This window comes from Triturus cristatus, chromosome 4_2 (assembly GCF_964204655.1).
Source record: "Triturus cristatus chromosome 4_2, aTriCri1.1, whole genome shotgun sequence".
Lineage (NCBI taxonomy): Eukaryota > Metazoa > Chordata > Amphibia > Caudata > Salamandridae > Triturus > Triturus cristatus.
In genome coordinates, this window is record NC_140586.1 from 398,351,634 (window position 1) to 398,379,035 (window position 27,402).

At 44.0% G+C, this 27,402-nt stretch overlaps 1 protein-coding gene across 5 annotated transcripts in view; it reads right to left on the bottom strand.

The window, feature by feature from the left end:
- The window catches only part of LOC146833937 (uncharacterized), a 220,052-nt gene that overhangs the window by 13,268 nt on the left and 179,382 nt on the right, over positions 1-27,402 (bottom strand). The window contains exon 1 of one of the 5 annotated variants that reach the window (XM_085600104.1): positions 3,683-3,756. The exons of the other annotated variants lie outside the window; for them this stretch is intronic. Within the exon in view, the coding sequence (XP_085456230.1) occupies positions 3,683-3,691 (9 nt within the window). The 5' untranslated portion in view covers positions 3,692-3,756. Of the gene's footprint in view, positions 1-3,682; positions 3,757-27,402 lie in introns of those variants that run through there. 5 annotated transcript variants of the gene reach the window in all.

Genomic DNA, 27,402 nt, shown 5'->3' on the forward strand with positions numbered 1-27,402 from the left:
GCATTCTCAAAGTAGTCATTCTTATTAGTACAATTTCGTCTTATTCTAAGAAACTGCCCATAGGGCAAGTTTTCTTTCAGGCTTCTAGGGTGACCAGATGAAAATTCTAATAGGGTGTTTCTATCTGTAGGTTTCGTATACAGACTAACTTCCAGGCCTCATTCGTTGTCACAGATCCATACATCCAAGAAACTAATCTTTGTATTGTTGACATCTTTCGTGAAATTTAAATCTGGTGTACGATCGTTCAGCCAATTATGGAAACAATCCAATTCTTCTGAGTTCCCACTCCAAATAAGAAAAATGTCGTCAATGAAACAAACCCATTTGTTGATGTTATTGAAGAAAGGAGTGGTTTCATTGAAGATATATCGTTTCTCGAATTGGTCCATCACAAGGTTCGCTATTTCGGGCGCGAAACAGCAACCCATAGCCACGCCCTTTATTTGGAGGAACAACTCATTTTTGAATGCAAAAAAATTATTTTTCAGGCAGATTTTAGCCAATTCTATTAGAAATTCTGTCGGTACTTGAAATGGTCTAGTTCTCTGATTGAGAATCAATTCCATCACTACGATGGCCTCATCTTGAGGTATGTTCGTATACAGGCTTTCTATATCAAAAGAGACCAACAATTGTTGATCTCTATTAAAAGCCACATGTTCAATTTTAGAGATGAGGTCCATCGTGTCCCTGACATACGCCTGCGTTGTGCTCACAAATGGTTTAAGGAAGGTGTCTATATACTTCGCCAGGGGTTCTAATATCGATCCACAAGAGGAGATAATAGGGCGACCGGGAGGGTTAATAGCATTTTTATGTACTTTTGGGAGTATATAAATCAAAGGCACTTTTTGTTTAGTGGTATTTAGATATTCATACTCCTTTTTGCATAAAAACCCACTTTCTAGGGCTTTGGTCGTTAGATGTAGAATTTTAGCTTTTAGTGCCCTAGTAGGGTTATCAGAGACTTTTCGGTAATGCGAGGCATTATTAAGTTGTCTATACACTTCACTGTCGTAGTCATCTATATCCCAAACCACAATTCCACCTCCCTTATCAGCTGGTTTTATCACTGTCAGGGGATTATTCATAAGGTTTCTTAGTGCCTGATGTTCGAATTTAGAAAAATTATGTTTGAATGTAAGGCGCTTGCTGTTTAAATTGTCAATTTCTTTTAGTACCTGATTTTCAAAAAATAGAATCTCATCGGGAATCATCTCACTCTCTGGGCAGAAGGAGGATTTATTCTTTAGTCCACTTGTATTGTATTCCTGCATTTCATCAGTTTGGGAGAAGAATACTTTCAATCGGATCTTTCGTAAAAATTGTAGTATTTCGGTTTTTGTTTCTACCGGGTCTTGTAGGGCTACTGGAACAAAGGACAATCCCTTTTCCAAAACCCTCATTTCCCAGGGTGTTAGCGTGTGTTTGGATAGATTGTAAATGGGCATCAACAAGGTATTGGACTTCTCTACAAAATCATTATTGATGCCTTTACTAACGTCTACCGTCTGTACACTCGCTGGCGTGTTCGGAAGAAATTCTGTTCTGGCACTGACTGATGCATGGGTGCCCTCCATCCCCCTCGAAATCCTCTCCCCCTGCGAGTGCCTCTGTCTAAAAAAGGTTGGGGGGCGCTGGGGTATTGGTAGAATGGCTGGTAGGGTTGATAATAAGTTCCTGTTCCTTGATCTGAGTCTGAGGATGAGTCTGAAAACGTTACGAACCTAGTGCGTGACCTCCCCTTATAGGGTAAATTTAGGGAGCTAGGATTGTTGTTTTTAAAGAAATCTTCTTTTAGATATGGATATACTAATTCATGTCTATAGTTTTTTATGTCTCTACTCAATTTGGTTGTTTTCAGATTTACTGTGTGTGTTTTGAACACAGCCAAGGTTTTATTGATATTTTCCAAAAGTACCTTAGCATCTGTGATAGTCGAATCACTGGCAATTTCTTCTTCTAACCTTTTTATTTCTTTTAACTCCTCTTCACTGATACGTAATGCAGTATTGATTGATAATACAATCCAGTCTCGTGAACATTTAGTCCCTATACCACTGAAGTCTACGAGGTAGGGTTTATCATTAATAAAGATCACCGGGACATTTTTCACTTGAAGGCCTACTGGAATGGTGTTGGTCTTTAAATATTCAAGCAGTACCTGTGCGTGCAGCTGTGTCCTAGTATTTTTCTTTTTTAATTGAATCAGTCTTTCTCCTTTATCCGAGTTGACAATCCTATCACCTATGGAGTCGCCTCCCAAGAGTGAGGGAATTAATTTCAATCTATTGATTTCCTCTTCAGAATAACTGACCATGTGTAATTCCATAATCCACTTACTCCCACCCACAGTAACCCTTCCTCCACACTGAACGGAACAAGTCAGGACAGCTTACAAAATTGATAAATCAACAAAATTATTTACTGACGCAAAACAAAAGATATTCGTCTCTCTGAAATCAATTTTTCATTATCGGACACCAACTACATGAAAAACTGGTCAATCACCCTCACACTTGACAAAGTGTAACAAACTATCAAAAAAGTCTAATGGGGCATACCCAAATAACCCTCCCACGCCTGGGTAAGGAACATCTAATAAGAATAAAGAAACTTGGCTAAGAGGGATCAATCTCTTGTTTATTTTTACTCAAGAAACAATCAATTTTCTCGGTAATTACTTATTTCTTATAAAAAACTGTATTCATCATTATTTATCAGGGACGAATATCTCTTGGTGGACATCAGAACACTTCAACACATAATATATACAAATTTGAACAGACATGAAACAAAACAAAAACCTATATCTACAATTTCATTAAATCATATGAATACAAATACACATACACTTTATGTACACAGAAAATTATCAAATGTCAATTCCCCTAATCGTGGTTCCAAATCAATGTATACTTGTTATTTACAGTAATACATTTGGAGGAAATCCTTTTTGGCATCCGAGGTATTACTCCTCTCCTATTGTTTTATGTGTCTGCCAAACAAAATAATTCTTGGATCAACACAATCAGTGGATTCCTCCTACGTCAATATGTCGACGCGTTCGCGTTTCAGCCTCCAAATATTTGGCCTCTTCAGGACGAGGATAACAAACTATCTACAAAATGATCTGATAAAGTAAAAATAAATTAATAACAACAACTATTTATCTCAAGCTATCCCAGATTAGCCCATGCAGTGCTCGGAAGGACCACGCGTGAAGGACTCAGCGAAAACACGGGAACAAAACCTTAGTCCCAATCAATTTCAAATGTTATATTTCATTTCAAACCAGGCGGGGTGGCAACAGCAGGGATTCTAAGGAAGTAGGTGCAGGAAGAATAAGTTCTCAAATGGTTGTGATTACTACCTGGAGTGCGAAAGACCCACCACCACTGAAGTAGGCACTGCCAGATTGCTTTGTACCTGGTTAAAGTCCAGGCGGGTATCGCAGGAGCAGTTACGCAAAAACAAAGTCTTCTCAGCGTCTCAAATGTCTACTGCCTGGTTCTGGTCCGGGCGGACCTCTCATGTAGCATTACGCAAACTCAATGTCTTTTCCACATCTAAAATGGAGTATACAATTAAAACCACTCGAGTTCAAAGTTACGATAGGTACGTGGGAGAAAGTCGTCTACCCTCATAGTGCGCCTAGGGGAGGGAAAATAAGGATTACCTGGTTCATTGCCTCAGCATGTGGACGTCACCGTACGTCTGGTTCAAAACGTTAAGGGGTCGCTTAAAATTCTTCCACTCGATCCCCACTCACTCATCCACTAGGGGAAACAACAAAGACAGATCTAATTTCACTGTCTAATCCAATGCTCTCAATAACGATACACCAACAAGTTCTACTCGTACCCTGATATGTAGGTACGGCGCACTCATATCGAGTCATCTTAATAGATACATATATACTCAAAACGATGTCGCACTCGCGCTCTATGACAGTGACTAAAAACTATTCACGCGAAAATTACTAAAAATATGCTAACAAGCCTCCTCAGCACGTTACCAAACGGTGCAAATCATACACACTTACATGATGCGTAACTGCTCCTGCGATACCCGCCTGGACTTTAACCAGGTACAAAGCAATCTGGCAGTGCCTACTTCAGTGGTGGTGGGTCTTTCGCACTCCAGGTAGTAATCACAACCATTTGAGAACTTATTCTTCCTGCACCTACTTCCTTAGAATCCCTGCTGTTGCCACCCCGCCTGGTTTGAAATGAAATATAACATTTGAAATTGATTGGGACTAAGGTTTTGTTCCCGTGTTTTCGCTGAGTCCTTCACGCGTGGTCCTTCCGAGCACTGCATGGGCTAATCTGGGATAGCTTGAGATAAATAGTTGTTGTTATTAATTTATTTTTACTTTATCACATCATTTTGTAGATAGTTTGTTATCCCCGTCCTGAAGAGGCCAAATATTTGGAGGCTGAAACGCGAACGCGTCGACATATTGACGTAGGAGGAATCCACTGATTGTGTTGATCCAAGAATTATTTTGTTTGGCAGACACATAAAACAATAGGAGAGGAGTAATACCTCGGATGCCAAAAAGGATTTCCTCCAAATGTATTACTGTAAATAACAAGTATACATTGATTTGGAACCACGATTAGGGGAATTGACATTTGATAATTTTCTGTGTACATAAAGTGTATGTGTATTTGTATTCATATGATTTAATGAAATTGTAGATAGAGGTTTTTGTTTTGTTTCATGTCTGTTCAAATTTGTATATATTATGTGTTGAAGTGTTCTGATGTCCACCAAGAGATATTCGTCCCTGATAAATAATGATGAATACAGTTTTTTATAAGAAATAAGTAATTACCGAGAAAATTGATTGTTTCTTGAGTAAAAATAAACAAGAGATTGATCCCTCTTAGCCAAGTTTCTTTATTCTTATTAGATGTTCCTTACCCAGGCGTGGGAGGGTTATTTGGGTATGCCCCATTAGACTTTTTTGATAGTTTGTTACACTTTGTCAAGTGTGAGGGTGATTGACCAGTTTTTCATGTAGTTGGTGTCCGATAATGAAAAATTGATTTCAGAGAGACGAATATCTTTTGTTTTGCGTCAGTAAATAATTTTGTTGATTTATCAATTTTGTAAGCTGTCCTGACTTGTTCTGTTCAGTGTGGAGGAAGGGTTACTGTGGGTGGGAGTAAGTGGATTATGGAATTACACATGGTCAGTTATTCTGAAGAGGAAATCAATAGATTGAAATTAATTCCCTCACTCTTGGGAGGCGACTCCATAGGTGATAGGATTGTCAACTCGGATAAAGGAGAAAGACTGATTCAATTAAAAAAGAAAAATACTAGGACACAGCTGCACGCACAGGTACTGCTTGAATATTTAAAGACCAACACCATTCCAGTAGGCCTTCAAGTGAAAAATGTCCCGGTGATCTTTATTAATGATAAACCCTACCTCGTAGACTTCAGTGGTATAGGGACTAAATGTTCACGAGACTGGATTGTATTATCAATCAATACTGCATTACGTATCAGTGAAGAGGAGTTAAAAGAAATAAAAAGGTTAGAAGAAGAAATTGCCAGTGATTCGACTATCACAGATGCTAAGGTACTTTTGGAAAATATCAATAAAACCTTGGCTGAGTTCAAAACACACACAGTAAATCTGAAAACAACCAAATTGAGTAGAGACATAAAAAACTATAGACATGAATTAGTATATCCATATCTAAAAGAAGATTTCTTTAAAAACAACAATCCTAGCTCCCTAAATTTACCCTATAAGGGGAGGTCACGCACTAGGTTCGTAACGTTTTCAGACTCATCCTCAGACTCAGATCAAGGAACAGGAACTTATTATCAACCCTACCAGCCATTCTACCAATACCCCAGCGCCCCCCAACCTTTTTTAGACAGAGGCACTCGCAGGGGGAGAGGATTTCGAGGGGGATGGAGGGCACCCATGCATCAGTCAGTACCAGAACAGAATTTCTTCCGAACACGCCAGCGAGTGTACAGACGGTAGACGTTAGTAAAGGCATCAATAATGATTTTGTAGAGAAGTCCAATACCTTGTTGATGCCCATTTACAATCTATCCAAACACACGCTAACACCCTGGGAAATGAGGGTTTTGGAAAAGGGATTGTCCTTTGTTCCAGTAGCCCTACAAGACCCGGTAGAAACAAAAACCGAAATACTACAATTTTTACGAAAGATCCGATTGAAAGTATTCTTCTCCCAAACTGATGAAATGCAGGAATACAATACAAGTGGACTAAAGAATAAATCCTCCTTCTGCCCAGAGAGTGAGATGATTCCCGATGAGATTCTATTTTTTGAAAATCAGGTACTAAAAGAAATTGACAATTTAAACAGCAAGCGCCTTACATTCAAACATAATTTTTCTAAATTCGAACATCAGGCCCTAAGAAACCTTATGAATAATCCCCTGACAGTGATAAAACCAGCTGATAAGGGAGGTGGAATTGTGGTTTGGGATATAGATGACTACGACAGTGAAGTGTATAGACAACTTAATAATGCCTCGCATTACCGAAAAGTCTCTGATAATCCTACTAGGGCACTAAAAGCTAAAATTCTACATCTAACGACCAAAGCCCTAGAAAGTGGGTTTTTATGCAAAAAGGAGTATGAATATCTAAATACCACTAAACAAAAAGTGCCTTTGATTTATATACTCCCAAAAGTACTTAAAATGCTATTAACCCTCCCGGTCGCCCTATTATCTCCTCTTGTGGATCGATATTAGAACCCCTGGCGAAGTATATAGACACCTTCCTCAAACCATTTGTGAGCACAACGCAGGCGTATGTCAGGGACACGATGGACCTCATCTCTAAAATTGAACATGTGGCTTTTAATAGAGATCAACAATTGTTGGTCTCTTTTGATATAGAAAGCCTGTATACGAACATACCTCAAGATGAGGCCATCGTAGTGATGGAATTGATTCTCAATCAGAGAACTAGACCATTTCAAGTACCGACAGAATTTCTAATAGAATTGGCTAAAATCTGCCTGAAAAATAATTTTTTTGCATTCAAAAATGAGTTGTTCCTCCAAATAAAGGGCGTGGCTATGGGTTGCTGTTTCGCGCCCGAAATAGCAAACCTTGTGATGGACCAATTCGAGAAACGATATATCTTCAATGAAACCACTCCTTTCTTCAATAACATCAACAAATGGGTTTGTTTCATTGACGACATTTTTCTTATTTGGAGTGGGAACTCAGAAGAATTGGATTGTTTCCATAATTGGCAGAACGATCGTACACCAGATTTAAATTTCACGAAAGATGTCAACAATACGAAGATTAGTTTCTTGGATGTATGTATCTGTGACAACGAAGGAGGCCTGGAAGTTAGTCTGTATACGAAACCTACAGATAGAAACACCCTATTAGAATTTTCATCTGGTCACCCTAGAAGCCTGAAAGAAAACTTGCCCTATGGTCAGTTTCTTAGAATAAGACGAAATTGTACTAATAAGAATGACTACTTTGAGAATGCTAATAAATTACAGGAGAAATTATGCGCGAGAGGATACCCTAAAAAATTAGTACGAGCTGCTTTAAAAAGGGCTTGGTTTACACCGAGGGAAAACTTACTAACACCAAAAAAAAACGATAAGAAGGAATGCATGACTTGTGTACTTACATTTAATCCCAAAGCAAATAAAGTTAAAAAAATCATTCAGAGAAATTGGAGGCTGATCGAACAGTTCAATATACCCAAACCACTCTTCGCCTTCAAGAAAGGCAAAAACTTGCGGCAATATCTTGTGAGAGCCATGAGGGAGCCAATGCAGAAAAATGACACCAGATCCCTATTGGGTTTACCTGCTGTAACAGGTCACTATCGCTGTAATAACTGCGTGGCCTGCGCCTATACGACTGACACCAAAAGTCTGCAGATTAACGACAAAGAGCATGTGATGCAAACATTCTCCAACTGCAATACCAAAAATGTGGTATATGCGGTAACCTGTCCGTGTGGGAAAATGTACATCGGGCAGACGACACAGATGGTAAAATCGCAAATTTTACAACATAAATCGCGTATCAGGTGTAGAACACAGGGAGCACCCCTGGTACAGCACTATGTCGAAGCAGGTCATAATGAGAACGATATTGAATGGACTGTTTTAGCTGTAGTTAAGGCAAACAACAAGGGAGAATTGGAGATGAAATTGAACCGAATAGAAGCCCGCCTCATTGAACGATACCATACTGTGATAGAGGGCCTTAACGAGAGAGATGAACTATGGGCCTTGATCTAAGATTTCCAGTTAGTAAAGCAGGGCATGTGTGATGTAGGAAGATGCTAATTTAGTTTGAACAGCAAGAATATGACGTGTTAGTGATTACGAAACACGGTGAGAATGTAAGCCCGCTGGTTGGCTCATGCAGTGACCCGGAATGATCTAAGGGTGGAATGGGAGTGGGTCCTTCCATGTACCCTCCCCGTTCTCAGTGAGACACTTGATGCCATTTAGCTTTATGGATGTAGATGACCGAAGTGTGAGTTACGCTTTCCAGTATAAATAACTCTGAGTACGGCTAGGTGGGTATTTTTAATAGGTTACAACAGAGGGATTTCTCTTGTATCAATATTTTGCCCCCAGCGTTTTAATAAGTTCCCTTGTCAGGTTACGTATGTTGACTTATACACCATTCCGCTCAACTATGTAACTGACCAGAGCACGTTGAAGTAGAATACGGTATACTGGACGTGTAACCTTCTGGGTGGAGAATAGTCCTCTCTCCCTTTCGCACAATCTGCACGCTGCCCGTGGCGCGTTTACGTACGCACACGCTAATAAACAAGCTACCTTTGCGGTCGTCCGCGCGGTTTCATTTGGTGGAACAGAAGCGGCGGAGTAAGAGGCGTGTACGTTACCTCCCGTATCATGTAAGTGTGTATGATTTGCACCGTTTGGTAACGTGCTGAGGATGCTTGTTAGCATATTTTTAGTAATTTTCGCGTGAATAGTTTTTAGTCACTGTCATAGAGCGCGAGTGCGACATCGTTTTGAGTATATATGTATCTATTAAGATGACTCGATATGAGTGCGCCGTACCTGCATATCAGGGTACGTGTAGAACTTGTTGGTGTATCGTTATTGAGAGCATTCGATTAGACAGTGAAATTAGATCTGTCTTTGTTGTTTCCCCCAGTGGATGAGTGAGTGGGGATCGAGTGGAAGAATTTTAAGCGACCCCTTAACGTTTTGAACCAGACGTACGGTGACGTCCACATGCTGAGGCAATGGACCAGGTAATCCTTATTTTCCCTCCCCTAGGCGCACTATGAGGGTAGACGACTTTCTCCCACGTACCTATCGTAACTTTGAACTCGAGTGGTTTTAATTGTATACTCCATTTTAGATGTGGAAAAGACATTGAGTTTGCGTAACGCTACATGAGAGGTCCGCCCGGACCAGAACCAGGCAGTAGACATTTGAGACGCTGAGAAGACTTTGTTTTTGCGTAACTGCTCCTGCGATACCCGCCTGGACTTTAACCAGGTACAAAGCAATCTGGCAGTGCCTACTTCAGTGGTGGTGGGTCTTTCGCACTCCAGGTAGTAATCACAACCATTTGAGAACTTATTCTTCCTGCACCTACTTCCTTAGAATCCCTGCTGTTGCCACCCCGCCTGGTTTGAAATGAAATATAACATTTGAAATTGATTGGGACTAAGGTTTTGTTCCCGTGTTTTCGCTGAGTCCTTCACGCGTGGTCCTTCCGAGCACTGCATGGGCTAATCTGGGATAGCTTGAGATAAATAGTTGTTGTTATTAATTTATTTTTACTTTATCACATCATTTTGTAGATAGTTTGTTATCCCCGTCCTGAAGAGGCCAAATATTTGGAGGCTGAAACGCGAACGCGTCGACATATTGACGTAGGAGGAATCCACTGATTGTGTTGATCCAAGAATTATTTTGTTTGGCAGACACATAAAACAATAGGAGAGGAGTAATACCTCGGATGCCAAAAAGGATTTCCTCCAAATGTATTACTGTAAATAACAAGTATACATTGATTTGGAACCACGATTAGGGGAATTGACATTTGATAATTTTCTGTGTACATAAAGTGTATGTGTATTTGTATTCATATGATTTAATGAAATTGTAGATAGAGGTTTTTGTTTTGTTTCATGTCTGTTCAAATTTGTATATATTATGTGTTGAAGTGTTCTGATGTCCACCAAGAGATATTCGTCCCTGATAAATAATGATGAATACAGTTTTTTATAAGAAATAAGTAATTACCGAGAAAATTTATTGTTTCTTGAGTAAAAATAAACAAGAGATTGATCCCTCTTAGCCAAGTTTCTTTATTCTTATAAGAAGTTTCAAAGGGCAAGGGTCTAATGGAGACCCCGACCTGATCTTAGTTAAAAGAACTTTAAGTTCCTGTAAGGAAAGGGGAGGAAAACTAGACAGGCCCCCTAGAGATACTTCCTCCGGTAATGTTACCGAGGTAACAGAGGTACACAGGGGGGTGGATAGAGTTAACCTTTGACGCTCTAATGCAGAATGTATGTCCACAATCTTAGAATTAAAGAATTGTGCAACATCATTGCAGAGCTGCTGTGAACTAACCACAGGATCAGGCGTCTTCAGTGAGATGAGTGTATCAACAATCTTAAAGAGATCTTTCGGAGAGGAGAGAGAGGTGGTAAGAGAGGTGAAATACTCTTGTTTAGTTTTTATAACCTCCTTCTTGTAGTTCTTTAGGAGGATTTTATGCTCGTCCCTCTCACGCAAGTCCCAACTGGTCCTCCAGAGACGTTCCTGTCTCCGTAGTCCCTGCCTGAGAAGTCTAAGTGATTCAGAGAACCACGGGGCGGAGGGACTTTTTTCTGGCAGAATAACGCAGGGTAGCTGGTGCCAGTTCATCAAGAGCTGTTTTAATGACATTCTCCATCCTATCAACTGCAGATCTTACATCCTCCTCCGGAGAAATCGTTAGACTCCACAACTTAGGGGCAAGCACATTGTTGGTTACGTTTTTAAAATAACGTCTCCATACCATCTTGCTGGGCACATTTCCCTTTCTGCTGTTCAAGGCAGTTGTTAAGACCAAAGGGATCACATAATGGTCGGACCAGGAGAGAGGGAAAGGAATCTCAGTTTCCAGCCGAATATCATTGGAAAATACCCCATCAAGCGTATGTCCAGCCTGATGGGTGGGACCCTTGACTAACTGTCTCAGCCCGCAGCCAGAGAACATATCCAATAAAGATGAAATTTCGGTTGACTCTGAGTTCTCCAGATGGAAGTTTACATCCCCAAGAACAGTAATGTGCTCACAGCCAAACTGTGACTCTAGAATGTTAAGCACTTGAAGACCGAAATCGGTTTTGGTCCCAGGGGGTCTGTAAATGAGAAAACCCATAAACGGTACGGCATAGGGTCCATAAATAGAGAACTGAAGGGCCTCAAAAGAGTCTTGAAAGTCCTCCAGGGGAGTGATATTACAGGACAGATAGTCCCTATAGAGGATACCAAGCCCCCCTCCCTTTCGACCCACTCTATCCTTCCTCACTAGAGAATAGCCATCTGGTACCGCCTCAACCAAGTCAGGGCCCGAGGAATCCTTTGCCCAGGTTTCTGTTATAAAAACCCAGGCGGGTTCTCTGGCCAGTACAAAGTCCTTGAAAGCGAGATTGTTTTTGATCAATGACCTCGCATTGACGAGGAAGCCCTTATCGGTCCTCAGGCTAGTACCTGGCTTAGAACTCGGCAATAGAGATGAACTTACGGTAACAGGAATCTGCTCCGGAATAGAAGACTGGAAACAGTCACAACTGAAGGAGGTCAGGAACCCTTCCGGCGCATACCCATGATGACAAGGGAGTGCAGGCGGCTTCAGAGTCATAAAGTCCTGCCTCGTATAGCCGGTCCGATGGTCCCTCGGGCAATCCGACTTTTCTCCCCGCTGTCCAGCCCGTCCTTAGCGCGGATGGGCGCAGACGGGCTGGACTCTGGCGTGACTCCGGCGTTACTGCGGCCCACACGCTGCGCGCACACGCTGCGTGCCTGCATGAGGGATCTATATAGGGCACAAGCAACCCACCTGATCCCTGACAGCTGTAGCGCTACGTCGCCTGGCGCCCAAACAGCTTTCCCTATCCAAGATGGCGCCCAAAAATTACGGGAAGGGCGCTAAACGCGCTATGGAGGACCCGCCAAACAGCGGTGAGGACCCAATTTATAGTGTTCCAGGGAGTGGACCTCTTGGGCCCAGCCCCCTGGTGTCCCTGGGTGACCCTGCCCTCCCACCTGCCCTGCTGCCACGGACCTGTTGCCTCACCACTGTGGGCACCCGCATCCTCTCCCTGCCCTCCTCCATGGATGGTGTGTGCGGGCATCCTCTGGGACAGGGAGGGTGTTGCCGGCAGCACTGGTGGTGGTGGTGGTGGTGGTGGTGGTGCCTTTGGCCGCACAGGCTGTGACAGCAGGGATCTGCTGTAGAGTTGTTGTTGATGCAGATGTGGTGGGGGGGACGATGGGGTCCGGGGACCTGTTGCCCCCTGGCACACCAGATGGGTCGGCCTCGAGCTCATCGTCCACGGAATTCTGGGAGTCAACATCCGAGAGTCCTTGTACCGGGGGTGGAGACTGGCTCTGCAGGTTGCTGGTATTGTCCTCGGCAGTGAGTTATTGGTCACCTGTGGGTCAGATGTGAAATGGTCATTGCAGTGCTCCCAGCAAGCTTTGTGTTAGCTGTGTGTCATTCACTTTTTGTACACTGCACAATTGACACATCATCACATTGTTGACTATGTGCAGTACTGTGCTTCCTGACATGATGCAGTGTTACAAGCATTACTTGTCCATGGTGCGAGGTGTCAAGGCATACCATGCAAACCATGCACAATTGAGGTTTACAGGGACTTGTTGCCATCTAGGGCCTGGCACAACATGTGTTTAATTGAGGACTCATAGTTTATTTGTCTGACCTAGCAGACGTCACATCTGGCCACGGACTGGCCATTGTCATGTCCTGCATCCCTTTGTCCTGTCATGTGCATATCTTGATTTGTGCCACCACACATGCTTTAATATTTTTCGAATGGTGCTTGTTGCACTTGCCCCATGGTGATGCACATGTAGCTAGTTGCTGTGCATGATTGTTACCTGGCTTTCCTCTACTTGTGCATTGCTGTGTCACACTTTGGTGGTTGTGACAGTTTCCTTAGCTTACCTGTGTGCACACTGTGCTTGGCAATGGGGTAGGTATGCCTCTTTGTGCAATGAGAGGGCTGGTGTTGTCATATGGCACCTTTTAATAAGTGAAAAATGGGTGGACGTGCACGTACTGGCTACCTACCTGTGAGTTTGTTTGGTGTACTTCAATGGCTTCCAACTGCTCCTGGGTGGGGTGGGGTGGGGTAGGGATCCATCCTGCTGAGGTGTGGGACAGGGGGAATGTTGGGAGTAGTAGTGCAACCCTCCCAGACACAAACACCCTCCCAGGGAAGATGGCTACCTACCTGTAAGTTTGATGAGGGTTGTGTAATGGCTGACACATGCTTCTGGGTGGGGTGGTGGGAGGGCTCCATCTTGCTAGGCTGTGGGACAGGGGGCATGGTTGGAGTCATAGTGCAGCCCTCCCAGACACAAACACCCTCCCAGGAAAGATGGCTACCTACCTGTAAGTTTGATGAGGGTTGTGTAATAGCTGACACATGCTTCTGGGTGGGGTGGTGGGAGGGCTCCATCTTGCTAGGCTGTGGGACAGGGGGCATGGTGGGAGTAGTAGTGCAGCCCTCCCAGACACAAACACCCTCCCAGGGAAGATGGCAACCTACCTGTAAGTATGATGAGGGTTGTGTAGTGGCTGACACATGCTTCTGGGTGGGGTGGGGGAGAGCTCCATCTTGCTAGGCTGTGAGACAGGGGGCATGTTGGGAGTCGTAGTGCAGCCCTCCCAGACACAAACACCCTTCCAGGGAAGATGGCTACCTACCTGTACGTTTGATGAGGGTTGTGTAATGGCTGACACATGCCTCTGGGTGGGGTGGGAGGGCTCCATCTTGCTAGGCTGTGGGACAGGGGGCATGGTGGGAGTAGTAGTGCAGCCCTTCCAGACATGAACACCCTCCCAGGGAAGATGGCTACCTACCTGTAAGTTTGATGAGGGTTGTGTAATGGCTGACACATGCTTCCGGGTGGGGTGGTGGGAGGGCTCCATCTTGCTAGGCTGTAGGACAGGGGGAATGTTGGGAGTAGTAGTGCAGCCTCCCAGACACAAACACCCTCCCAGGGAAGATAGCTACCTACCTGTAAGTTTGATGAGGGTTGTGTAATGGCTGACACATGCTTCTGGGTGGGGTGGTCGGAGGGCTCCATCTTGCTAGGCTGTGGGACAGGGGGCATGGTGGGAGTAGTAGTGCAGCCCTCCCAGACACAAACACCCTCCCAGGGAAGATGGCTACCTACCTGTACGTTTGATGAGGGTTGTGTAATGGCTGACACATGCCTCTGGGTGGGGTGGGAGGGCTCCATCCTGCTAGGCTGTGGGACAGGGGGCATGGTGGGAGTAGTAGTGCAGCCCTTCCAGACACGAACACCCTCCCAGAGAAGATGGCTACCTACCTGTAAGTTTGATGAGGGTTGTGTAATGGCTGACACATGCTTCCGGGTGGGGTGGTGGGAGGGCTCCATCTTGCTAGGCTGTGGGACAGGGGGAATGTTGGGAGTAGTAGTGCAGCCCTCCCAGGCACAAATACCCTCCCTGGGAAGATGGCTACTCCCAGACACCCTCATTATGAAGATGGCTACCTACCTGTAAGTTTGATTGGTGTCCTGCAATGGCTTCCAAATGCTCCAGGGTGGGGTGGGGGTGGGATCCATCCTGCTGAGGTGTGGCACAGAGGGAACGTTGGGAGTAGTAGTGCAGCCCTCCCAGACACAAACACCCTCCCAGGGAAGATGGCTACCTACCTGTAAGTTTGTGTGGTTTACTGCAATGGCTTTCAACTGCTCCCGGGTGGGGTGGGGGAGGGATCCATCCTGCTCAGGTGTGGGCCAGGGGGCCTGGTGGTTGTTGTAGGGCTGTCTGCCTGTACACATTCCCCCATGGTTATATTGTTAGCTATGGTTGGGGTTAATGGGAGTGGGTGAATATTGGATCTGTGAGCCATGGTTTTGTGAGTGTATGGTGCAGATGGATGGTTTGTGTTCTAGGTGGTGTAGCTTTGTAGTTGTGCAAGGCAGCACATTACAGAGTGGCAGTCATCATTTGTTTATACTTACCAGCCCTCGGCTACTCCTGTGAGACTTTCTGGATGCAGTATGCCAAGCACCTCCTCCTCCCATTGTGTGAATGGTTTTGGTGGAATGGGAGGGCCACCGCCAGTCCTCTGAGCCAGCTCACGGTTCTTGATCCTCCTCTCCTTGACCACCCTCTTCAGATCATGCCAACTCTTCATGATCTCCTTTTTTGATCTTGGGGTGGTCCCTACTGCATTGACCCTTTGGACTATCCTTGCCCAAATTTGTGTCCTTGTGGCTAATGGTGTCTGTTGGACCAGGGTACCAAAAAGCTGTGGTTCCACTCAGACTACCTTATCTACCATGACCTTCAACTCACAGTGAATTTGGGAATTTTCTGTGTGGCTATGGCATGTGGTGTGCAAAGTGATTGTGGGTGCAGGAGTGTGAGTGGCAGTTGTGGTTATGCTGTGTATGGTTTGTGTTGGCACGGGGGGTTAGTTGTGCTGGCGTGGAGGTGGTGGTGGTGCTGTGTGTGGCGTGGCTGGTGATGTTGTGTCCTTTGCCTCTCCTGTCAGCTGGGGTATGTGTCACTTCTCGCCTGGATTTTGCAAGGGATTGTGGTCAGGGAAGAGGCTGGTTTTATACTCAGCTATGTGGGTGTGTCCAATTGGGGTGTTGCTGACAGGTGTGTTGTCCTGGGATTTGTTTTTTTCGTTTTACCATGTGGTTGTGTCATTGGGGTGTGTTTTGTGTATTTGGGAGGCATGTCTAGTTTTCTGTGTGCACTTTTTGGCCTTCTTGTGGGGTTTTGGCTTCATCCGCCATATTTTTGACGGTTCGTCCGCCGCGGTGGCTGTGCTTCAGCTCTTCCACTGGCTCTCCCATTCATCCCATTGTGCGATCGCGGCAATCGGAGACGGCGGTACGTACCGCGGGACCGTCGGGGATATACTAATTTCCGGGGCGGTGTCTCCGCTATACTTGCGGCGGGTTGTTGTTTTTCCGCCGCGATTCCGACCGCCGTGGATGGATTTTGCCCATCTCCACCCGCTACGGGCGGTTATTCTTGACCTCGTACTGGCACGGTCAGATTTTTTGGCCGGTTAATGCTAATATGGCCGCCGGTTTTCCCACGGGGCCGGCGGGTGTTTGTTTTCCGCTTCCATGGCGGACGGGGTGTTTTTCTGCCCGCCATCTTAATGGGCCTGGTAGTGAGTCTGGAGCCATGTCTATGAAGAAAGGATCTCTGTGCACCTCAAAGACCCTTCTTTGAACTCATCCCCACTTCAAAAGGCACAACTGAGAATAAGTACTGGGTCTCTGACCCCACCAAATCAGACACTTCTGGACCTGTAAAGAAATTCTGTCAGGAAGGACTGCTGTGCTGCTACAAGGACTGCACTCTGCAAGACTGCTGCTCTGTAAAAAACAATTTTCCTGCTGTCCTGCCCTGCTGTTGATTTCCTCTGACCCTTCTGAGGAAGAACAGAACTCTGCTTCAACTTAGAATGATCTCCAAGAGCTTCTTGGCTTGCCACCACTGTTTGGGACTCCGGGATATCAACGTTTAACCACCTGCTCCTGTGTCTGCTCTATTGAAAGTGGACCCAGGTTCTTGCTCCATTCGAACTGACACATCTCCTGTCTGCGTGTAGCAGAACCGACACATCAATGCAGTTGCAGGAGCAGAATTGGCGCCTCACATACGGAACTAGTGCATCACCTGAAAGAACTGTTGCCTCGTAACCAATGCATCGCCACCGCTGCAGTGTGGGAAGATTGACACATCTCCTTGACTGCTTGGAGAAACTCAGTGCATCGTCCACAGAACCAACACCTCTGAGCTTGGTGCATCTTCTTCTGAACCGGTGCATTGCCACCACTGCATGAAGAAAATAGATTTTTATCACCGCAACTGTGGGATCGACACTGACGCATCGCTCGGCTTCACCCCGCATCTTGCTTTTACAACCAGGATCTAGATACTTCTTTCAGTAGCCTTCGTGAATCCTGTATCTGGTCCGCACTCCATTGCAGTCTGCCTGAACACTTGACTTTGCCCCAGTTCAGCGCGACCAGACACGTGTCATGGGCGTCTATTGCCTCTAAGCACCATTTTTACATTTAATGTTTAAAAATTCACATCTCAACTTCTACTTATTAGAGTTTTGTCATTTTGGTCTTGTTTTATTTATAAAATCATAATCTATTTGTCTAAGCGGAGGTAGAGTCTTTTTGTGGTGTTTTCACTATGTTACTGTTTGAAGTTTTGCACTAATACTTTACACATTCCCTCTTAAGTTAATTTATGGTGTGTATCTAACTTACCCTGACTAGGACTGTGGTTCCTGCTTGAACAAGATGCATACCTCTGCCAACCAGAAACCCAATTTGAACAGTCTGAGATCGAGTGAGGTTCAGAAGCTTCAAAGAGTCAAGGTGGGACGTGTCCATATCTACAGAGTTGGCCCCTTCTTGTTCCAGCCAAAGTTCTGCTGGATCACAAAATTCCTAGGTGTGACCATTCACAGTGACAAACATAAGTTCTGGATCCTAAAGGCCAAAGCATAGATTGTGCTTCTTGAGAGCAGGGCGTAAGGCTAGAAACTTCTTCCAGGTAATGTGGGTTTCATAGGAGAAGTAAGCATAGTTGGTCCTTATAGGTCGTGTCATCTCACCTCAGATAGAATGGCTTATCATTCATAGAAATTGTAGGCAATAATCGGCCTTGGTACAATACTAGTAGGTGTTGTATGTGTTGCCATTTTATGAGCAACCTGAAGCTCCAGGGGAGGTGTGAAGGTTAGAATGGTGAAAAGAAATGTTTGGAGAAAGACCAAAGACCAAAACACCTTTACTAGCCTCCAAATAGTATTACTACGAATGCTATCCTCCAGATTTGTATTCTAGAGTTCCCTACCCCATGTTGTTGCCTCTGTCACTCTGAGAACTAGATCATCTGGAGGTTTGTTGGTCAAATCTAGTCTATGCCAAAGATGCATCATCTTATTCAAAGTTGTCTTAAGTTCCTTCATCGTTTTCAACATGGAGTGTTCGACTGTGAAGATCGTAGATCGAATAGGATTGATCTCGGCCATGATGGATTAAAGAGTGCCACACTAGAGAACATTGTATGCAGAGCCGGATCAACAGACTTCTTGGGTCTGGCCACCTCTTCAAATGTAAGTTGTAGTTGTAACTTTTTGCTGTACATCTGTGCCGCACAGACAGGGAACAAGCACTCTGGAGAGTAGAGGGTATGATGAACTATACCCTCTGCTGTATTGAAGAAATCCACGTCAGGAGCTTAGATGGAGGGCTAAGGCATTCTAGGAACAGGACTCTCCCCCGTCATTCAAAAACAGACAGCAAGAACGAAGGAGTAGGTAGAGCATTAGGCAGTAGCGGGCCACTCCCAGGAGGTGGCTTGCCGATAGATTGATAAATGCCAGCACCAGCACCTGCTGGGGAAAGGGAATGCAAGTTTCCTGGCTTCTCCTGTTAAGCCAGAAAAGATGACTTGTTACATCAAGGCCAGTCTGGTACAGCAAATATAAGAGGGTGACCAGGAGAAGAGGGCCAATTTAGCCCTCCTTTACAACCCAAGAAAAGTATTGCTGTAAACAATCCAAGAAGGCATCACCAGCACCTCCCGATGTTGATGTCGAAGCAGGATGCTCTCGGCTTGAAGCATCGATGCTCAGAGAGGCCACACCAAGCTCTCCTTGGCTGCTGTACAGAGTCCTGGTAAACAAGGGTGCCAGATGAAGGAGTGTCTAATGGGCACCCCCAGGGGCTTCTGGAGGGGAGAACGCTCTGAAGAGGTATAAAGAAGGGAAGGATCATGCTGCATGATGTATTTCCTTGGAAGGGCCACTGGAGCTTCACTAAAAAGCAGTCACTTTCTTTGAGGCTTAGATGCACCCAATTCACCAAGGTTCTTGAAGTGAAACTAAATATGCTGATTATATGTGCCTTTGGATTTTGCATTGGTGAATAATATTGATGGAGAGATTGATGTTTTGGGAGAAATACCACATACAAATAGTGCCATTAATTGCACTCAGTCAGTCAGTCAAAGTTACTTTATTCGGTTCATAGCAAAAACCATAAAAGTACAATGTACATAAAACAATACAACCATTTATAAAAACATTTGACATAAAATTACAGACATATTAATAAGGAGAAATAAAAAACAATTGTCAAAATTCAGAGGTAATATACATTATAACCATGTGATTTTTTTCCTCAGCCTCATTGAAATTACTAAAAAAGTAGCTATGTTGAATATCTCCCAAGGAGAACCCAACATCTGAAGATACATGAGTGCTGGTTTTACCTGTCTAAATCCTTTATTTTTTATAAGAGGAATAATGTGTTTTTTACGGATTAAAGACAGGTGGCTACAAAAGAAGATGAAGTGCGTGGTATCTTTAATGGAAAATCTGTCACATGAACAGATCCCCAGATCCCTCTCCTTCGTCCAACCAGGGGAGTCAGTAAGTAAAAGATGGAATTTGTTCATTCTGAACCTAGTTAACAAAAAGCGATGGTTCATATTATTAACAATACCCAGGTAAGGCTCTAAGCTGTTAGACGTGATAATCAGCTGATGAGCCCTTACTGTGGGTTTGAGTAACTCCTTTTCTTCCCTTATTAGCATTGCTCTCTGTTTATGGGTAACTTTAGCCCATTTTAGATCCCCCTTTACTATATTACTTGGATTTTCGAATAAGTCAGGTCGGCCCAAATACCTGGCTAGATAGTTAATATAATTCAACCACGGGATAGTTTTGCCATGCTCTAAAGATAGGCAGTCTTTTAAGATCGCGTGATTCAATTCTAGTTCAGGATTTAGCCAAATTGAGATCCATTTCAAGAGTGGGGCAATAGCTATGCGGTCCGTTAGGTAGTCTATCCCACATTCTTGGTGGACAATATAGCCCGATATTGAGCAGGGGAGGGATAGTAAAGATTTTAAGAATCTATCTTCTACAACCTGCAAATCGGAGATGTTTTTGAATCCCCACAAATCAGCACCATACAGTGCAATGGAGGTGCATTTGGCTACGTAAATGTTCAACATAGCTTGCATGGGCTTCACCCCCAATTAGCGTCCAAACTCCAAGACAGCAAGTGTGGCCCTAGCAAAAGCGTTACGTTTGGCAGCTAATTGTGGGGCCCAGGTGGACTTGTCATCAAAAATGACCCCCAAATAAGGGAATCTCGTAACCCGTGATAAAACATGACCTTCACAAAACATAGTCTTTACTCTCTTTGATTTGGTGCCCACAATCATCACATGGGATTTGGAGAAATTCACTCCGAGATCAAGTGCAATCATGAATTTTGCAAAAGAATCTAAAAGATTTTGGAGCCCTACTGCCGTGCGTGCTAAGAGCGCGGCATCATCAGCATACAATAATGCTGGGATGGCAAATTTGCCCGCCCTGGGAATATCCTTGCATGACTTAATTAGTGTAGAACCCAAATCGTTAATATAAAGTGTAAAAAGCAGGGGGGCTAAAATGCATCCTTGCCTAACGCCGTTAGTGATTCCAATCTTATCCGTGGAATTACCAAGACGATCATATCTGACCGTGGCAGTGAGATCTCTATGCAGATCCGCAAGGAAATAAACAATATTAGCATCTATTCCACAATTAAGAAGTAACCCCCATAGTTTTGAACGATTTACTCGATCAAACGCCGAGGACAGATCCATAAAGGCCAGATACAAAGCCCCTTTTTTGGCAATGGTATACTTGCCTATTAAAAGTTGAAGGTTCAGGCTCTGGTCTATGGTCCCGCGGCCCTTGCGAAACCCATATTGTAGACACAAAAGAGTAGCTGTGTCTTCAAGCCAATCAGTTAGTCTGCCCAAGACCACACGCCCCAGAACCTTCACAGCTGAATCAATAAGGGAGATAGGCCGATAGCAGCTAGGATCCCCCCTGTTACCTTTCTTAAAAATGGGTATGATCACTGATTCGGACCAAGTGTCCGGAATACCAGCGACGCATACCCGGTTAAAAACATTGGTAGGTACTATGGACCAAGTCTCAGGATCAGATTTAAAGAGGTCCGCTGGGACGCCATCGGGACCTGGAGCCGTGTTACTTGTCATTTTACCGATGGCCTCAACCACCTCTGTCTTAGAGACTAATAAAGTATATGGGTTCACAATAGTGGAGGAAATACTCGATTCACCACAAGTGCCCATTTCATAGACTGATTTAAAATGAGAGTGCCAAGATTGTTTCCCAATGCCGCAATCTAATTGATCATTACCTGTGTCACAGAAGAAGGGTTTATTAACCACTGACCAAAACTTTGCGCTATTTCTTATAACATCCACACAGGAAAGTTCTTCCCATGCTTCCTCCCTGAACTTCTTTTTCCTGGCATCCAAAGTTTCCTTATATTCTTTCCTGAGCCCAGCAACCATAGTCCTGTTCACTGGCTTGGATTTCAAGGCGGCCTTCAGCTTTCTATTTGCAATAGAACAGCTTTTATCAAACCACCCTAGCTCAGCCTTATCCTTATGTTTACTTGGGCAACTCAAATCTGCAAAGATCTGAGTGCAAATAGCAGAATATGCCACTAGAACCTCGTCATCCCCTGCTTCGAGGTCCAGGCACGTATTTAACTCAGGTCCTACCTTACTTTTTAGATTGTCGTAAAAGTCGCCTGGAATTACTTTACTCCATCTGATTCTACGGTCCTGATCTGATGGACGGATATCGGATTTATCCACGGTTGCCTGAGGTTTAACAGATTTTTTAAGAAGGTGCCAAAGACTAAGGATCACGGGATTGCGGTCACTAAAATGGGTCCAGGTCGTCATGTAACTTTTAATATTAACCCCAAGAGCAGAACTAACAAAGATATAGTCAATGACTGAGTTTTTCCCAGTTCCTTTAAAGGTGGGGATAATTTCGCCCGCCGTAGTCGGGAGAGACAAACCATGGTCTGCCAAAATGGATTCGAGAAGATCTCCCGCCACTGTGTGTTCAAAATGCGCGACCCCTGATTCAATCGGTCCCAAAGGATCCGAGGGGAAGCATTGAAGTGGACAACCATGGATGTTAAAATCACCCATCATTATGATGAGGCAGTTCTTACTGTTAAGTTTATTAGTCTCCTTGTGATCAGCTAAAAAGCTGTTTAGCGCGGCCAGGTGATCGGTCGTGGCACCTCTATCATATGAATTGTAAAAATTAACTACTAAAAAATCAGAACCCTCATTCATCAAAATATAAATAGCCAGACAATTTGATGAACCAGTTTCTAATTGAGAAAATGACCCGGGTATGGTTGCTGAAATTAGAGTAACCAGCCCGCCCTTCGCCCTCCCTGAACTAGTCGGGGTGGCAGATGAGAAAAAGCTCACATACCCATCGATATACAACGTATCCTCTGTGTCCCATGTCTCTTGCAAGCCGATGATATCACCCGAGCCGATTAGTTCTCTCCAAGCAGGGTCATCTAATTTACTTTTTAGACCTGCTATATTCCAGGAGATCAATTTAGATAAAAGACCCGGTAATTCATGATTTGGTCTTACTGAGGTGGAAACATGATTTAATGGTATCACGGCTAGAGGGACAGGAACTCGTATGTCAGGGGTAATAATTTGTTCACGAGTCCTTAGTCACTCGTTTTCTTCCAAATTGGAAAAGACATCAAATCTATTAGAGACTGGGACAACAAAGTTATTAATAGGACCGAGTCTATTAGGTTGGTCAGAAAACGTGAGATGGAGGATAAAAGAAACCCAAAGGGAGAATGTTCACGAGGTCTTTATGGATTCTCGCTGCCCCTGCCTGTCTTAGAATGTCATTTACCAACCCTGGGGATCTAAAGCTTACAACGATACAGTCTCCCTCTAAATATTTAACAGTCTTTCCTACCCATGGTACCCTTCTGATCATCATGAAATGCTTGTGAAGGTGGTGACCCAGAACCGTTTTATTTGACAAGTGGTGAAGAGCCTTGTTTTTCAGGGAGGTCCAATGTTCCTTTTTATCACACTCCAATTTGGGCACATTGGCTAAAATTATAGTGTAGGGGCATGCCTCAGCCGGTAAATGTAAGGAAAAATCCCCTCTTTGTTGTGTTACACGGAAATAAGGGCCCGCCTCCTTTATCTGCATTTGCCCTTCCTTTCCATGGGTCTTACCTAAATTGTCTTTGGCTAATTGGGAAATATTAGATCCTAAGCAATTGGGCACTACAGGAGGGACTGGTTGTTGTAATGGAGTGATCATAGAACTCAACAAGTTATCCACAGAAGCCGTAATTGTGCTCAGTGTATCCCCTACCGCAGTGTTTGAACCTGTTTTAAGCACTTTACTGCTGAGGTGAGATTCCATAATGCTAATACGGTCCTCAATACGCTTCAGAGTAACTATTAGGGGCTGAATAAGTGACGTAAGATGAGCTTCCATGGTTGTAACAATGCTTGACATAAGTGTCTCCCTACTCAGGTCCGCGCCTAAATTGGAACAGACACGCCTGCTCTCACCTGGATCCACACTATCTAAGTGAAGAGAGCTAGGATTAACCCGCTCCGACCCAGAAACAGTGGTGTTAGTCCTTGGTTGCTTTGCCTGCTTTCGATTTCCCACTGGATTTTTATTAGCCTTTCTTTTACCCGTGACAATTTTCCCCCCATTAATCATGATGTCGCTTTTAATCCTGGACTGTCTAGTATGAATAGCCACAGGTGAGGGGGCTATGCTATCTATGCATAGAGGTGTAGTAGCAGTAGGATGACAGTCTTCCACAATTGACTCATTGGGAATCACACGGGGATGCAATACAGCCGGAATGGCATTAGTGAAGGAAATATCGTCTAAGGGCAACGGGATACTTAAATGTCCGGTGGGCTCAAGAGACAGTCGGCGTTCAACCAGGGCAATTTCATTCACTACGGCAGTTTCCGCCTGTTTTAAATAATTGTCCAATGTCCCCATGCCTGCAGTCCTCGTGCTTGATTTAGAATGCCCCTTCATCATGTCTCAAATAAGTGATAAATGATGTCGCAAAGAGTGCTTTGTTGAACTCACCCCAGAACAGATGACAATGACGTTTCTGACGAGATGTAAGGGGATAGTCCCAACCCGACCTCCTTCGTCCTCCGACGGCCTCAGACAGCCCGCCCTTTGCCCGGGCTTAGCCCGGCGCCCACCCGCGCGCGTCCCACGACGCGGAGGGAGCAACGATCTTTTAAGCGCCTCCGGGTGCGTAGATGTCGTCAAGGGGCGCCGGGGCACCTGGGAGTTGTGGTTTTCACCGCTCCGGGCCGCGTGGTGGAATGGCGGCAGCGGCAAGCCTACACCCAGCAAGGGAGCACCAACAAAGCCAGCGGTGAGGGAAAGAGGGCAACGACAGCAGCCCCGTCCAAGAAGCAGGTCACTCTAGCAGGGTTTCAAAATTTTTCACACTTTCCCAATTGCACTCATTTAACATTGGTACAACCACATGACTAGAACCAGGTGCAACCTCAAGAACTTCATGTATTCAATGTACAGGTGGTTTGCTTTGCTAGCCTCTTACTTACCAGTGTCTGTGCAAGGCTCCCTGAGCCCACTCTTGATTTGAAGGTGCCACTATACATCACAAACGTTGCACCTTGAACTTGGTTTGTTGGTAAGATGATTTACATTACCATGTATGTGACTGAAGTGATATAATCATTTAGTAGACTACTGTCTCACATATTTTGTTGGATATTCCAGTTGATCATGGTTAGTCACACCATGCAACAGCACGGGAGGCCTTTACCATGGGACAGGGAACCTGTTAAGTGGAAGTTTGGTCTCCAGAATTTACGCTGCAGAGGATTAAATAAGACGGGCTGTGCTTTACTATACCCCGCCTGCAAAATCTGTCAAATGTGTCACTATGCTGTATCCTTTATAACATTGGCCTCCAAAGGAACATACTCTTTGCCCTAGATGATTACCTCCAGGAACAGGCTGAGGGTGATGTTGGAGTCAGACGGCAGGAAGATGAAAATGATGAAGAATATGGAATAGATAGAAGCATGAACTGATGGAAAGCATCTTTGCATAAAGGTAGGTGTATGCATGTTGAAGGACAATGGTGTGCAACATCCTGCGGAAATGTCTTAGTAAATGTAAACCAGTGCCCTCTAGGTTTGGTGACTGGACATCTCTGTGACAGTATTCAGACAAAATATTGAAGTAAAAATATCGCCATACCAAAATATCGTGTCCAAAATATTGTGATGTGGAAATATCGTTAGCAAGAATATCGTTGTCAAGAATATCGATTTCAGGGTAAGTAATATCGATTGATAAAATATTGAAGTCATTAATATCGTTTGCAAAGATGAGTTGTTGAAAATATCGCTTTTTAAATAGTGTTATGTATTTTAGTATGTATTTTATTTATTTGTTTATTAATTTTTATTAGTGCAAATCAAACTAGATTTATTGCTCCGGACGTGAACTCCGTTTTGATTGCATTTGTAAAAGAACAAAGCATCAGCATTTTGGAATTGTGCATTTGCCAGTAGTTATTTCTTTTTAAATTCACCCCTTAAGAATCAGACATTATACAAACTACAATTGTATGAAGTTCATTGATGAAGTCATAATAAATAGCAAATTATGAAAAGAATTAAAAAATAGGCTAAGGATTGTAAAAAGAAGCTGTTATTTACCTGCAAATAACTAAACACTCTAGACACATTTTTGTAGTGGGAATGCAAATTGGCTTGTTAAGTGCTTTACAGTTCTCGAAGTACAAAAATAACTTTATTTTGAGAAACTAAAATGAGCATATTGGTTATAAATTCTTTATCCTATGCAATAAAACACTGCAGCATCTTCAACAGAGTAGTGAACCAGCTGGCAATTTACTTCACCCGCAACATGCTAATCTAATTGTGCACACATAGTAAATACAATGGGGCAGATTTATGAGGCCCGTTGCGCCATCGGAACGTCACTTTTTGTGACTTTCCGTGGCGCAGAAGCCTGTGTGATATTTATCAGGCAGCACTGAGCCACTTTTTTTGGCTTAATGCTGCCTGATAAATATCAGTCCCTTTAACGCAGTGTTCTGCGTTAAAGGGGCGTGCAATGGGTGTTGCTGGGGGCGTTCCCAGCAACACCCATGGCCTTTTGACACTGCCCCAGATTTACGAGAAATCGTAAATCTGAGGCAGCGCCAAAAGCTTCCGCCTCCCCAGGGGAGGCGTAAGGGAGGCGCAACGGGGAGAAATATCTTTATTTCTCCTCGTTTTGCATTCTGCAGCACCCATACAAAGAGGAAAAAACCTCTTGTGATTATTTTTGTACAGAAAGGTTTCCCTTCCTGTACAAAAATATTCATCTCCGCAACGCAGGCACCCTTGCACCATGGTGCAGAGGTGCCTGCGTTGGCGCAGGCAGCCCATTGTGCGCCGGCGCAGGGGAAAAGGACAGGAATGCGCCGCATTTTATAGATACGGCGCATCCCTGCCCTTTTCTTTTGCAGTAGGGAAGCGCAGCAGGAAGGCCTGCTGCGCTTCCCTACGGCAAAACCTCATAAATCTGCCCCAATATTTGCAAGTGACAACGCATAAAACGAGCGCGATGGTGATCCCTTAAAAGAGATAAGAGGTGAAGGATCCTTTGGTATCACCAAAGCAATCATTTGCTTAGATGTTGCTGCTAGATTAAATCAGTTCCTTTAGCTGGTGTACTTTCTGTATGGATTCAATGAATATCATTTTCCAAATTAAAAGACATTTTGAAGCCAGTCATGTAATTGACTCCCTGGATGGAATGTATGGAAAAAATGTATACAAAACAACCCATAAACTGAATGAGACGGTTATTGATGTGTTACATTCAGAACATTTAAATCAAATATATCCATGGCAAAGGTTTGCTGATGTCCTTGGCATAGGCCCAAAACTATGGGGGACTTGAAAGCAGAGAGGATTATGGACAAATCTCTGCATGATTGAAATGCCTCTTACTACTCATACTACAAAGGCAGTTGAAAGGCAGAATGAAAAGCAGTTGTCACCTTTTTGGTTAGATAGCCCAGCAAAGCACCCATAACTTGAGTACTGCATACTGCAGAACAAGTTAATAGTCGTGCATACCAATTTCTTGATGAAAAGATTA